The sequence below is a fragment of the Bos grunniens genome, chromosome 18 (assembly GCF_055505025.1).
Source record: "Bos grunniens cultivar Pamir isolate PY7600 chromosome 18, Bosgru_T2T1.0, whole genome shotgun sequence".
In the NCBI taxonomy this organism is placed as follows: Eukaryota; Metazoa; Chordata; class Mammalia; order Artiodactyla; family Bovidae; genus Bos; species Bos grunniens.
Window position 1 is genome coordinate 2,844,490 of NC_141182.1, and position 15,831 is coordinate 2,860,320.

General features: G+C 39.9%; 1 protein-coding gene and 1 pseudogene across 4 annotated transcripts in view; both read right to left on the reverse strand.

The window, feature by feature from the left end:
• LOC147352931 (heterochromatin-stabilizing protein CFDP1) overlaps positions 1 to 15,831 on the reverse strand; it is a 107,219-nt gene that overhangs the window by 63,898 nt on the left and 27,490 nt on the right. The window contains exons 6-7 of one of the 4 annotated variants that reach the window (XR_015145245.1): positions 14,316 to 14,509; positions 13,407 to 13,774 (exon numbers count right to left, since the gene is read on the reverse strand). The exons of 2 other annotated variants lie outside the window; for them this stretch is intronic. Coding sequence is in view for 1 of the 2 variants with exons in the window: in XM_086349924.1 (XP_086206050.1) it covers positions 14,506 to 14,509 (4 nt within the window). In the remaining variant the exon portion in view is untranslated. Of the gene's footprint in view, positions 1 to 13,406; positions 14,510 to 15,831 lie in introns of those variants that run through there. One more of the 4 variants, XM_086349924.1, reaches the window with a different exon arrangement.
• On the reverse strand, positions 7,292 to 7,817 carry LOC147352932 (large ribosomal subunit protein eL34 pseudogene; annotated as a pseudogene).

The following is a 15,831-nucleotide window of genomic DNA, read 5'->3' on the forward strand; positions in this document are numbered from 1 at the left end:
ATTGCTTGAGCAATAAATAGGGTATCATGCCAAGTGGCAGAGTGTATAGCTCGGGTCCCTGTACACACAACTTAGATGGCAGTCACCAGCAACAGCCTGAACGCTTTAACAGTAACGGTGCACAGTATACAATAAAATCCTTTACGTACATTTTAACCCAGGGAAAGTGAAAGTGTTAGTTGCTCAGTCGTGTCCAACTCTTTCTGACCCCTTGGACTGTAGGTCAGCACCTCGGTCCGTGGGATTTCCCAGGCAAGAATACTGGAATAGGTTGCCATTTCCTTTTCCAGGGGATTTTCCTGACCCAGGGATTGAACCTGGGTCTCCTGCACTACAAGCAGATTCTTTCCTGTCTGAGCTACCCAGTACCTACACTGAATGGAGAAAACAACCAAACAGTTATCCATAAGGAAACTCAAAGTTAAGTGCAGGAAAGGCTGAGGGAATACCATGTGCTTCCTGACTAGAAAACAAGGCTTCTAGGTACATATCAGAGCTTTTGTTCACTGTACAAGGATGTGTATTGTGAAATGTCTTGTTATGGAAGCAACACTTTTACAACAAGAGGACAAGTCAACCTGTAATAAAGGAAATAGCAGGAGTTGTGAAATAAGTCTTGTGGAATGAGTAAGGAACTTCCCACATGTCTATGCTTGAAATACGACATGATCAAGCTGAAATGAAATGTCATTCTAATTACATAAATAGACATTACAGTTTGTTTCAGGGGTCAATCACTTGCTGAACACAAGCTGTGGAACCAAAAACATTCTGCTTTTAAGATTAAGACTGATAGGAGAATACACATAAGCAAAAAAAATGAAATCTCCTTAGATCTGAGTTTACGTAAGACTTTTAAAAAATGGTGATCATTAATAAAATCTATTTATTTATTCATTCATCCAAGAAATGCCTATAAATTATTTTCCACGTACCAGAATGGGTATTAAAGAAAAAAAAAAAAGACACAAAACCTACATCCTCAAGTTCACAGACCAACATGTAAACTGACAGAGGACAGTACAGCAAGTGTTGCAATAAAGGCTATTAACAGATGCAGTGGGAAGCAAGTATTAAAGTTTCTAGACAAAGACACAGACACTGCCTCTGGCTGATTTACACAGAAAAGGAATTTAGGCTTTGAAGCATTCACAGAACAAATACCAAGCTAGACCACATCCAGGGTCATAAAACTAATGTCAATAAATTTAGAAGAGGTGCAGGGGACTTTCCTGGCAGTCCTGTGGTGAAGACTGCACTTCTACTGCAGGGGACATGTATTCAGAATATATAAAGAACTCTTACAACTCAATAACAAAAAGACAACCCAATTAAAAATGAAGAGCAGATGTGAATAGACTCTTCTCCAAAAAAGATATACAAATGGCTAATAAGCACATGAAGATGATCAATATCATAAGCCACCAGGGAATTCCAAATCAAGATTACAGTAAGATGGCACTTCATACCCCCAAAGATAGTTATGACCAAAAAGAAGGATAATAACAGTACTGATGAGGATGAGGAAAAGTAGAACGTTTGTGGATATGTTTCTTTGGAAAACAGTCTGCAAGCTGCTCAAATAGTTAAACACAGTTACCATATGACCCCACTCACGTCCACTCCAAGAGAAATGAAAACACAATGTCCACAGAAAATCTTGTATACAAATACTTACAGCCTTATTCATAATAGCCAAGAAGTGGAAACTGACTTGAATGTCCATCAACTGATAACGGATAGCCATACAACGGACTATTACATGGCTTCCCTGGTGGCTCAGACGGTAAAGAATCCACCTGCAATGCAGGAGACCTGGGTTTGATTCCTGGGTTGGGAAGATACCCTGGAGGGGAGCATGGCAACCCACTCCAGTATTCTGGCCTGCAGAATCCCCATGGCAGAGGAGTCTGGTGGGCTACAATCCATGGAGTCGCAAAGAGTCAGACACGACTGAGTGACCAAGCACACACACAGCAACGAAAAGAAATGAAATATGCTACAGTATGAATGAACCTTAAAAATATCACGCTAAGTGAAAAAGCCAGAGACAAAAGATCATGTATTATCCATTCCATTTATATGAAATGTTCAGAATAGGCAAACCCATAGAGAAAGAAACAGACTGGTGGCTACCTCGGTTGAAGTGAAAGGAACAGGCGGGGTGGGAGGAGATGGGGAGTGACAGCTAATGCGTGCAGGAGTTCTTGTGGGGGAGATGCAAAACTCTGTGACTGTACTAAAAACCACAGATGTGTACACTTTAAACAGCTGAATTATACAGTATGTCAACTGCATCACAGCAATGCTCAAAAAAAAAATCAACATAATCCATCATATTAACAGGCTAAAGGAAAATAAATCACTTGACTATATCAATCTATACAAAAAAAGCAACTGACAAAATTTAACACCTACTTATGATAAAAATCCTGAAAAAAATCAGCAATAGAGGGGGTACTTATTCAACTTGATTAAAAGCATCTACAATACAAAAAGCCTGTGGCTTTTTACATTACAGTGTACATATTTTACATGTAGAGCTTATACATTATAGTGAAACGTACTGTTTCTCCCTAAGACTGGGAACAAAGCAAGGATATCTGCTCTCACTCTCTTATTCAATACAGTGCTGTGTCTGTGCCAGAGCACTAAGGCAAGAAAAGGAAAAGGGAAGAGAGACAGAACAAGGGATAAAATTGCCCCTACTTGCAAGACTGGCTTCCCTGGTGGCTCAGACGGTAAAGTGTCTGTCTACAATGGGGGAGACCTGGGTTCGATCCCTGGTTTGGGAAGATCCCTGGAGAAGGAAATGGCAATCCACTCCAGGAGTATTGCCTGGAGAATCCCATGGACAGAAGAGCCTGGTAGGCTACAGTCCACGGGGTCGCAAAGAGTTGGACACGACTGAGTGACTTCACTTTCTTTTGCAAGATTAACTATGCAAAAATCCCAAGGAGTCTATTTTTAAAAATGCTAGAACATGTGAGTTAAGTCAGGTTGCAGGGTATAAGAAAAACACACAAAAATCAATTATATTTCCATATACTAGCAATGAACATGTCAACATTAAAATTAAAAATACAATAAGAGGGAAACTCTGGCAGTCCAGTGGTTAGGACTCTGCAGTTTCACTGCCAAAGGCACAGGTTCAACCCCTGATTGGGGGAACTAAGATCCTGCAACCCGTGTGATGCAAACAAATTAAAAAAAATAAAATAAAGTCAATTTTAAAAAAGAGAGCTGGAGTGGCTATACTGATATCTGACAAAATAGACTGTAGAAGAGAAAAATGTTAATGAAGACAAAGATTAATTTAAAAATACAATGCCATTTTTAATCATTCAAAAGACAATGAAATATTAGGCATAACTCTAACAAATTATATATATAGGACTTATATGTTTAAAATTATAAAATGCTAATAAAAATAAATGGAGACACATACAAAGTTCATGGATTGAAAGACTCAATATAATAAAGATATCAATACCCTCTGGACTGACTTATAGGTTTATATCAGTCTGCCTGGGCTGCCCCATAGCAGCATACCATAGACTAGTGGCTTAAATAACAGAAATGCATTTCCTCACAGTTTTGGACAGAGAAGGCAATGGCACCCCACGCCAGTACTCTTGCCTGGAAAATCCCATGGACGGAGGAGCCTGGTAGGCTGTAGCCCATGGGGTCGCTAAGAGTTGGACACAACTGAGCGACTTCACTTTCACTTTTCACTTTTATGCACTGGAGAAGGAAATGGCAACCCACTCCAGTGTTCTTGCCTGGAGAATCCCAGAGACAGAGGAGCCTGGTGGGCTGCCGTCTCTGGGGTCGCACAGAGTCGGACACGACTGAAGTGACTTAGCAGCAGCAGCAGCACAGTTCTGGAGGCTGGAAATCCAAGATCAAGGTAAGACCTCTCTGGTGGGCAAACAAATACCTTCTTGCTGTGTCTTCACATGACCCCTTCTCTGTTAATATTTGCAGATAGAGGTCTGGTGTCTCTTCCTCTTCTTATAAGGAGACTGATCCTATGGGATGAGCACCCACCCTTATAACCTCATTTAACATTATTTACTTTAATACCTTATCCCAAAACACAGTCACACTGGGGGTTAAAGCTTCAAAATATGAGTTTTTAAGAGGGGAGGGAGGAACACAATTCAGTCCATAACAAGGTTTAACAAGGTTTGACAGGAATTCCTATCAAAATCCCAGAGTTTTTCTAGACACTGACAAAATTATTTCAAAACTTATTTGGAAAGGCAAAAGAACTAGAGTTTTTAAAAAATACTTCTGAAATGAAATAATGAAGTGGAAGGAATCAGATGATCAGATTTCAAGATTTATTTTATAGATCAGTAATCAAGATTGTGGGATAGACACATGTCAATGGAACAGAGAACCCAGAAACAGAACTACATAAATAAGCCAAATTAATTTTTGACAAAAGGGCAAAAGTAATTCAAAGATAGCCATTTCAACAAATGTTGCCACAAAGAGGATGGCACAGGCAAAAAAATAAATAAAATGAAACAAAAATTTAAAAAATCATCCTTGACTTAAATCACATGCCTCATGCAAAAAATAACTCAAAACCAGTTCATGAAGTTAAATGTAAAACATAAAATTAAAAAAAAAAAAAAAATCAAAGAAAAATCTGTGGGGCCTAGGGCTAGGCAAAGCATTCTTAGACTTGACACCTCAAGGAAAATCCATAAAAGGAAAAACTGATAAATTGGACTTCATCAAAATCACAAACATATGCCCTGTGAAAATCTTCTTAAAAGGATAAGACAGCTATACATTGGAAGAAAGGATGTGCAAACTTAGTATCTGATAAAGGACAAATATCTAGAATTTACAGACAACTCTTAAAACTCAGCAGTAAGAAGTTCAACAATCCAGTTAGAAAATGGGCAAAAGACAAGAACAGTCATTTCACCAGAGGATATATAGATGACAAAAGAGCACATGAAAAAGTATTTAACACCTTAGGGAAATGTATTTATATGCCATTAGAGAAATATAAATTAAAATCATAATGAAGCATCACTTCACACCTACTGGAGTGGCTAAAATAAACAATAATGACCATGCCAAATGTTGATAAGAATGCAGAGAAACTGAATCCCTTACACACTACTGGTGGAAATGTAAAATGGCACAGCCCCTTTGGAAAAGTTGGACAGTTTCTTATAAAAGTATACATTCAACGACCATCAGTTCAGTTCCGTCGCCCAGTCATGTCCGGTTCTTTGTGACCCCATGGACTGCAGCGCACCAGGCCTCCCTGTCTATCACCAACTCCCGGAGTTAACTCAAACTCATGTCCATTGAGTCGGTGATGCCATCCAGCCATCTCATCCTCTATCATCCCCTTCTCCTCCTGCCCTCAATCTTTCCCAGAATCAGGGTCTTTTCCAATGAGTCAGTTATTCACATCAGGTGGCTAAATGATTAGAGCTTCAGCATCAGTCCTCCCAATGAAATAAGAAAATAAAGTCTGTCACTGTTTCCATTGTTTCCCCATCTATTTGCCAGGAAGTGATGGGACTGGACGCCATGACTTCATTTTTTGAATGTTGAGCTTTAAACCAACTTTTTCACTCTCCTACTATATGGTAGTTTCACTCTCAACTACCATGACTCAGTAATTAACTCCCTCTCAGAGCATTTACCTCTGAGAAATGAAAATTTAAATGTGTTGAGAAGAATAAGGACCCCTCTCCCTGATATTCACTCCCTACCCTCTTGGAATCTGATTTAGTTACCTTACAGTTCCATGGCAAAAGGGACTCTGCAGATGTGATTAAGGGTATGGTCCTTGAGACAGTGGAGATAATCCTCGATTATCAGTGTGGGCCCAATATAATCAAAGAAATCCTCACAGGCAGAGAACCTTTCCCAGCTAGGTTAGAGATGAGATGAAAGGAGGAACAGACATTCTTAGCTTGAGAAGGAATCAACCAGCTGCTGCTGGCTTTGAAAACAGAAGCGGGCCACGAGTCAAGGAAAGTGGGTGGTCTCTGGAAGCTGGGAAGGCCCACAGCTGAGAGCAAGAAAATGAAGCCCTTAGTAGTCCTACAATCACTAGGAATACAGATCCGCTTTGATTTTAGCATGGTGAAACCATGGTGTTGGGCTTCTAGCCTACAAAATTGTAAGTCAATAAATTTGTGCTTTGTAAGTAGCTGCATTTATGGTAATCTGTTATAGTAGCAATAGAAAACTTGTTCACACAAAAATAACACACTTATGTGAATTCCCTGGCAGTTCAGGGGTTAGGACTCAGTACTTGCACTGCTGTAGCCCGGGTTTAATCCCTGGTCAGGGATCTAAAAGCCAGCAAGACACATGGCGCGACAGAAACGAAACAAAACACCCCACAAATACACACACTTAACAACCACACAAAACCTGTACATGACTATCTGTAGCACTTTATTTGTGATACTGTAAGATGTTACAATAGAGGGATGCTGGATCAAGGATTCAAGAAAGCTGTTATTTTACAAACTGCATGTGAATCTACAATCTCTCAAAATAGAAAGTTTAATTAAAAAAAAAAAAGGTATTGGGTTACTCATCAAAATCCAGGATTTAAGAAGCAAGTTCAGAAGCTGGAAACAATGCCCCCAAATCACACCACAGACCTAGACTGACGGTGCTGCTGTCTGGGGTCCCACACGCACTACAGCTGCTGCCCCTACGTGGGCCCGGGAAGATCTTCCGAGTTCGCTGCCTCTGCCTCACTAGGCTGGACTGAAAATCCTGGGCAGGTATCTGACTCAAGCAGCCCAGGTTCCTGACTGAAAAGTAGCTACAAAGAACACTGGGAAATCAATGGTTTTGAATATTCGGCTCCTTGCCTCCCATGAAGTGCGGCATTTATGAAATGTCCTGCAGATTTCTGAGAGGGTGAGGCACCAGACAGACAAAAAGAAGCTCCACAACACCTGGTGGTAAAGATTTTCAAAACAGACATTAAGATGGAGCTGGGGGCGGGGCGGGGGAAGGCAACAAATAAGACTAATATGAGAATGAGGAAAATTCATGGATGCTTTAGAAAATGTAACAAAAAATATTCCCAGATATTTTGTTTCTGAAGAGAACAAGGAAAACCAACAAAGGGAGCAATGTAAATAGCTCAAAAGAGGGAAGAAAAACAACAGATATTTAAGATATACAGTATTTTAATGGTAAAAATCAATAGGGTTTGAATAGAAGAATCAGTTTCTTTCTGATATGAAAGAAAGTCATCAAATGTGTTTTTAAAGGTTACTGGGTATTTTCTTTTTTATTACTCAAAAATGGTTCATTTTTTATTTAGCTTTCTGACTCTGTGCTTGTACTTTCAATACTTTCACAACGTCTTCTGCTCTTCAATAAGGAAAGCACGCTTGATCCTGTCGCAGACACATTTAGCACACAAGGAACCATCATAGGCTCGGCTGACAAGTTTCTTCGTTTTAGACAACCTCATGACAGCTTTTGGTCTCACAGCACGAACGCCTCTAAGTCAGCCTGGGCACACAACACACGCAGATTTTGGTGCTTTCCCAACCTTCTTGGTATAAAGGTAAACAATTCTATTACCAGGGGTTCGGGACGGCCTGGTTTTGTAGAGGCTGTATTGTAGGACAGCCTACGATGGAACGTCAGACGCTGCACCATCCTGAATGCCTCTAGATGCCGTTCCCCACACCCCCTTTTTTTTTTTAATAGGTTACTGGGTATTTCTTCCTATGCTCAGTGTAGTCAGAAGTATTTCCTTTGAGTAACTTCAAATTCGCCAATTGTAATGACCAACTTCGTACTAGCTGCAGGGAAACATTTTTTAAAAAAGCAATACATAGTATCTGCCCTTAAAGAGGGGCTTCCCTGGTGGCTCAGGTGGTAAAGTGTCCGTCTGCAATGCAGGAGACCTGAGTTCGATCCCTGGGTTGGGAAGATCCCCTGGAGAAGGAAATGGCAACCCACTCCAGTACTCTTGCCTGGAGAATCCCATGGACAGAGGACCCTGACAGGCTACAGTCCATGGGGTCGCAAAGAGTCGGACACGACTGAGCGACTTCTCACAATGAACTTCCAGTTCAGGCAAGATGAATGTTTAATGTAACCTAAACATTCTCCAATGAAGACCTAGAAACACTAGATTTAAATATACCAAAAGACCAAACATTATTTTAAATGCATAGTTAAACCCGGCGAGAGAAAAGGGAAACGTCCAGGGTGCCAGGATCAAGGAAGGAACTGAAACCACAGTGGCAGAATATGAGCTGATCCAGTGGCTAGAGGAGCTGAATGCGGTGGGGAAGGAGTTTCAATAACTTCCGCCCTGGGTTTTGCTATCCACATGATAACAGGACTAGTCTCGGACTTGTAAAAGGTGGAAGGCTAGAACTAAAGTCTCAAATAAAACAGAAACTGTGTATCCTCAGGGAAAGGACAGACTAGGAAAAGTTCACCTAACAGCCTACAGAGCAAACAAGAAAGCTTCTCTCTGCTTGGACAGTAGGGAAAACGTGGGGGTGGGGGGGAGTATCTCCTGAGAACTGGAACCCTGGCCTGTGATAATTAGGATTCATAATTATTCCAGTTATGATAGCTGAGTGTTCCAGAAACTTCAAAGCGAAAAAAGAAAACATAAAAAGCCAGGGCACCGAGTGGAGAATTCATCTTACTTTAGAGAAATATAATTTCACTAGGCCATATGAGATCACGCCACAGACAAAACCTTAGTAAAGATGATAAAGAATACTAAACACAAAGGGCCATAACCCACTATAAGAGACAACAAATGAAATAAAGACAGCTTTAGAACTCTAAGAACTTCTGATAAAAGAACAATCAGACAGAAACTATAAAGGAAGCACACATAAAATGATGATGAATATAAAAGAAAACCTCAAAACCACATGATCCTATGAGAAAAAAACAAGCAGATTTGCAAACAAATCAAATAAAAATTGTAAAAATAAAAAGAAAACATACTTATTGAAATGAAACTCAGTGAACAAGTTAAAACAGCTTAGACATAGCTGAAGAAAAAGTAAAGAACTGGGACACTGGAAAGAGCCAAAAGGCAACTCAGAGATACAGCGAGGTGAAAAATACTAGAGAAGTGAAGCGATGTGGAGGACAAAATGAAAAGACCTGACATATAGGCATTCTAAACGGTGATGATAAAATGCAAACAGACAATATTCAAAGAGACAATGCCTGAGAAATTTTCAGAACTTTCAAAAGGCATGAATTTTCAGATTTAAGAAACAAAATTAAATCTGTACCATCTACCCAGTATTGAACTGCAGAAATTCAACGTCAAAGAAAAGATCTTAAGAGTTTTATTCTCTTCAAGGCATGAATAAGGAAGAATAAAATAACTATACTTCATGGTCACATATTTAAAGGGCCATTAGTGGGACAGGAGTACAAACAGAGAGGATCTGCATCAGGACAGAGTGTGAGAGGGCAGAGCTGGGCTTGAAAAATGGGCAGGATTCCCACAGATGGGAAGAGATGACGGCACCTGGGGTGGAGACAGGGAGTCTGAATAAGCTGATGGAGGAAAATATGGGGCAAAGGGAAGGACCCTTCTCTGGCTGTCAAATAGAGTAACAGAAAAATGTGTGGTTTGCTGGAACTAAAATCCATTGTTCACTAATATTAGGCTAAAGAATTTGAACTGAATAGTAGGCAAAAATAATCAAATTTTTGAGCAAGTGATAGGATCTAAATTGAACCATTGCCCAAAATCTCTTATTCCAGCAATGGCATCCAGGGTGGATACAGGAAGAGAGACTGCAGTCTCTTAAGTAAATTTAGGAACCAATTATAATAATCCAAGCTATTCAAAGACTTCAGAAAATATTTCAATTACAAGACAGATGATGAAGAAAGACCCAGAAAAGAGGCAATGTCAGTGAAGATGAAATATAGACAGAAGGCACGAAGAGAGAGAAGGAAAGAATATAAATGAATATTCAGAACATTCTGAAGGTGGAATTAAAAGGACTTAATGGAAAGTTATGACCAACCTAGATAGCATATTGAAAAGCAGAGACATTACTTTGCCAACAAAGGTCCGTCTAGTCAAGGCTATGGTTTTTCCAGTGGTCATGTATGGATGTGAGAGTTGGACTGTGAAGAAAGCTGAGTGCCGAAGAATTGATGCTTTTGAACTGTGGTGTTGGAGAAGACTCTTGAGAGTCCCTTGGACTGCAAGGAGATCCAACCAGTCCATTCTGAAGGAGATCAGCCCTGGGATTTCTTTGGAAGGAATGATGCTAAAGCTGAAACTCCAGTACTTTGGCCACCTCATGCAAAGAGTTGACTCATTGGAAAAGGCTCTGATGCTGGGAGGGATTGGGGGGAGGAGGAGAAGGGGACGACAGAGGATGAGATGGCTGGATGGCATCACCGACTCGATGGACGTGAGTCTGAGTGAACTCTGGGAGTTGGTGATGGACAGGGAGGCCTGGCGTGCTGCGATTCATGGGGTTGCAAAGAGTCGGATACGACTGAGCGACTGAACTGAACTGAACTGAATGGACTGGGCAGTTGGGAGTAGGGGAAGGATAGGAAAAAAAAAGGAAAGAATTGAAGACAGCACTGAGGCTGGGATGAATGACTTAGGAAATAGTGGTGGTATAGTCTTTCTCCAGAGACAGACAAGCGGGTAGGAAAAATGGATTAGAAAGAAGCTTTAGTTTAGAAGTTCTCTCTGAGAAGCTACTTAGCTTCCCAGGCTCCATTTCTCCAGTACTGTAAAATGGAAGAATTTAGAGAAAATGAATTAAATGTTGGACCACTGTGGTGTCAAGAGGATTCAGAATAAACTTGTAGCAAGCAATGAGAAACATGGGTCTGGAGCTCAGGAGAAAAGCAGTATTTGACAGACAGCGAACTACCAGCACTGAAGAGATGGTCAGAAGAAGAGGCCTTTGAACCCTGTGGACGCCCTACACACACAGAGGAGGCGGCAGTGGGAAGCTCAGAGATATGTCAGTCTTATCAGGAAGGGGCGTCCTGAGATACTGTATTGTAAGTAGATGACACACAACGCTGGGAGAAAGGAGATGTGTTCCATTTTCCATTGCCAATCAATTCCCCTAGGGATTGATAAATGTACGGAAAACAGAAGCCTTTATCCAAACTTTTCCTACTACATCTGAGAAGCACTGATCCTTCGCTTTCATTTTGATGCTGACCAAAGTCCTATTTCAAAGGAGCTTTAAAAAATACATATATAACTCCAGTTTCATAAAGACAGATACTTCAAAAGCTAAGCCTTTGTGCTGAAATTCTACCTGGCTCATTCTTCTATGATACCGTAAAACACATAGCTGATTGTCCAAGTTAGCCTAATAAGAAAGTTGGCTTCATCACAGCAAGACTGAGAAATTGAGGTCCAGATAGGTCCAACGTAAACTTAATTGGAATGACTTTCTGAAATGCTTTCAAAAACTAGGATTTCATTAACCCATAGCATATACAGAAACACAGCTGGGAAGCAGACATGATGCTTGTGGTTAATGCTCTAAAGGAAACTCCCTCAAATCTTTTCTTTGAAACTAGTTACATGAGACAAGAGTTCAAGATCAAGAGTGTTTTATACATGGGATCCTTTGGATCTTTCTAATTCTCACTTTAAATAAGACATGTCACACTTTGACTATAGAGAAACTCTTCTCTTTTGGTTCCTACCTCTTACAGTTCACCATCTCGCAAGCATCTGGGGCTAAATGATCCCAGTTTAAAGCAAAAGCCAATGCAAAGCGTGGACTGCTCTTGCTCATTCTCAAATAAGCAGCTATGAAATTGCAAGCATTTCAAATTCAAGGGAAGTCTAACTTTCAAAAGGCTGTGACACTTTTTTTATGGTCATAAGCATCCAGAATTACTATTAATATATCCAAAGATTAACACTTATTCAGAATCTCCCATTTTCTTAATGATACAGAAATATTAGCCTAGGTTAGAAATTTTAAATTATTTTGAATGACGTTTATCATAGGTTCCCTCGGATAACAGGGTTTTGGCAAGAATCCAGGGCTAGTAACTGACTACAGTTCAGTGCTGGACCTCACATCAGCCTGATTTTCAATCCCTGACCAAAATAAAGAGAACAAAGCTACTCAGCCTCTCCCATAAGAAAAACTCCCCAATCCAAATAAAAATATTTATCAAATACGAATCTTTCTATATAATCATACTGCTAAGTCACTTCAGTCGTCTCCGACTCTGTGCGACCCCAGAGACGGCAGCCCACCAGGCTCCCCTGTCCCTGGGATTCTCCAGGCAAGAACACTGGAGTGGGTTACCATTTCCTTCTCCAATGCATGACAGTGAAAAATGAAAGTGAAGTCGCTCAGTCGTGTCCGACCCTCAGCGGCCCCATGGACTGCAGCCCTCCAGGCTCCTCCGTCCATGGGATTTTCCAGGCAAGAGTACTGGAGTGGGGTGCCATTGCCTTCTCCGCTATATAATCATAACCTCCCACCAAACAGTAGCAAGATGCCTGTATCAGAACATGATCAGAATGTAAGAACCACTGGCTGCTAAGCTTAGGACAAATGACATTCTTCACTGACATGAAAACATTTGGGAATAGTGACTTCCACCACTAAGGACATAAAGAGAGAAGTAACACATAGCATTTTAAAGAATCTATAATATACTGCAGTCCCTAAACTGGCTCACAATTGCTCTCAGCGTTCATAAAACTCAGGTTTTTATCTGAACTCTTAAATGACTGAGAATTAATTAACTTTGATGATCTGATATGACATGGAGACAATCTATAGGTGATACCAAAATCTTAATTCTTTTTCTAACATTTGAAAAATGCACCAAAATGTAGCACTAGTTTAATTCTTGGAAGAAAAAAAAAAGTCTGTTTCTGATAAAAATTTTCAAAGGAGGGGGAATTTTAAGCCACAACACAAACCAGTAGGTTAAGAGGAATCAGTTAACATGATTGTGGAGAAATCTTTGGATACTAGTCAAGTAATGATGTGCAGAAATGCGCCCTCCAACTCACATAACACTGGAGATTTCAAACTGTTGTTGCCTATTTGGCAGCATCTATTAGGATTTAAGGTGCATACATTTGACTCAGCAATTCCACTTATAAGAAATCTGTCTTCCAGAAATAACAGCATGAGAAGATTAAAAAAAAAAAAAGTATGTACAAGGATTACTACAGAACTATTCATAAGTGCAAAATCTGGAAAACTAAAAGTTCACCAATAAGGGAATGGTTGGTTATTCAAATTATAGAATATTCACACAACAGAGTATCATGCAGGCATCAAGACGTGTAGACGTTTATACTGGACCTGAAAAGATACCCAAAATAAGACTGTTTAAAAATACAAGTTGAAGAAAGAATAAGTCCATTTTTGTTTTAATGTATATATATTATAATATATTAGCATAATATAGGGAAGGATTGGAATATAACTGATAACTGGCTAAAACGATTAGCCTCTGGGACTGGCAATGAAAGAACTCAAGAGAAGAAAAATCATTTTCCACTTTCTAAGCACAATGGTACAATTTAAAACAAAACAAATTCTCTAATAAAAGAAAAATGTAGAAACTATATATAAAACATAAAAATATTTCATACCAAGAGAATAATCTCATATCATTAGAGAAAAATGTACACACTTATATAGCCGATCTTAGGAATGAATGTTTCTTCTGCTGGGATGTTGCCAAAGACAAACCATCTTTTCAGGGGAACTCTGCCCTCTAGTGCACACTGAAAGAAGCCAAAACACAAGAAGCAACTAAAATCAATAAATTCATGTTACAATCAAAATATTTCCACTTCGTCCCTACAGCATCACAATTCTCTTCTTAAATGAAGGCCTCTATGTATCTTTTCCAAATCAATTTCCTATTATCGCACCAAGTGAACTTCACGAGTCATAACTTCAGCTACCTACCCTTTCTATGCTTCCCTACACTCCAAGAAGCACTCAAAGCATCTTCCTTTCCTATTTCACACCAAGAGAAATTTGGCAAAATCAAGGGTATAGGAATACAGAAAAATAAACATTTTAAAATTTGTAACACATATAGGTACCTGGCTCTTAGGCTTGTTGCCGCTTTAACTCAAGGGTAAAGGAAGGAGGTTGCTCTGTGTAATAAAGCAACTCCTTGATAGGACTTGCTAAGATCACTAGAGCTTGTTCAACTCTGGGCAACCTGAAAACCAAAAGCGACATTTCCTAGAGGCATAGTATTTGCTGTAGGGATTCAATCCCATCCTAGTGACTACAAAGGAAAAATGTCCTTACTTTGCAGTGTTTCCATGTTTGGGTTCTCATTTAGATGCATGAATTACTTGATCCAAATATCAAAAAGTCTCCCCAAAAAAGTGAAGGGTGGAGTGAAAGGAATATCATTAATCTCTCCATTCATAATTCTTTCAGTTACTAGCTTGACCTGGAACAATCTCTTCAAATCAAGAATGCGCATGAGATGAGATCACCTGTAATAAATTCAAAATATTCCAAGTATTCATGGGGAAATCTTAAAAGAATTGTTTAATTTCAATTTCAAATCCACTTACCCTATACCTGCAACAACTGTAGAGTATAACTAAAATAAAATTTAAGAATAAGCTAAAACCAAATGAAGCAGAATATAAGCATCCATTGAAGAACATGTAGGTGAAAGTCGGTACAGGGTTTTCTTGCCCCAACGAAAAGCAGCATTCTGGAGCTGATAAGTAAAGTAACAGCAGTACCAGTGAGGCTGATAGAATCAATCATTTCCTCTTAAAAGCTGTTTCTAGATAGTCCTACTCTGGAACAAAGGGTTGCAAGAAGAAATGACCTTAAAACAAGCCAGACAAGGATATCTCCTACTTGGGTCCCCTGGAAGCTGGGAGGGGGGTCCTCACATAAGCTTTCTGCAATGTAAAATTCAGACCTCAGTAGGAGTCCACTGCTGCTGTTGTTCAGTCGCCAAGTTGTATCCGACTCTTTTCGACCCCACGGACTGTGGCACGCCAGACTTCCCTGTCCTTCATGACCTCCTGGAGTTTGCTCAAACTCATGTCCATTGAGTCGGTGATGTCATCCAACCATCTCATCCTCTGTCGCCCCCTTCTCCTCTTGCCTTCGATCTTTCCCAGCATCAATCAGCCTCTTTTCCAATGAGTAGGCTCTTCACATCAGGTAGCCCTAAAGTATTGGAGCTTTAGCATCAGTCCTTCCAATGAATATTCAGGGTTGATACCCTTTAGGATTGACTGGTTTGATCTCCTTGCTGTCCAAGGGACTCTTAAGAGGCTTCTCCAGTGTCACAATTTGAAAGCATCAATTCTTCAGCGCTCAGCCTTCTTTATGGTCCAACTCTCACATCCCATACATACATGACTACTGGAAAAACCACAGCCTTGACCATACAGACCTTTGTCGGCAAAGAGGTATCTTTGCTTTCTAAACAAACCTGGAACTCATTTTTAAAATGTGTTAGCTCCTTCAATTTCATGAGATAAGGCTGAGATTAAAATATAATACAGGAAACCCGACTAGTCATGGTTAATGAGGAAAAGGCTTACAAAGGAAACGGGATTAAATAGTCATCTCACTTCCTTCAAAAATAACAAAACACAAAATAGCCTTAAAGGGTCCTTCATCAGTTATAAAGCTGAAGAGATACTTTTAACAAAAAAGGTCAATTAGGAAAATAAGAAGGAGTGGTTGTAAGGCACAGTGGCTGAGAGTTCAGGTTTTGGTCTCAAGTAGACCTAGACTTGAATCCAGGCTTCACCATCCAACAACTATGCACTTTTAACAAATTAAG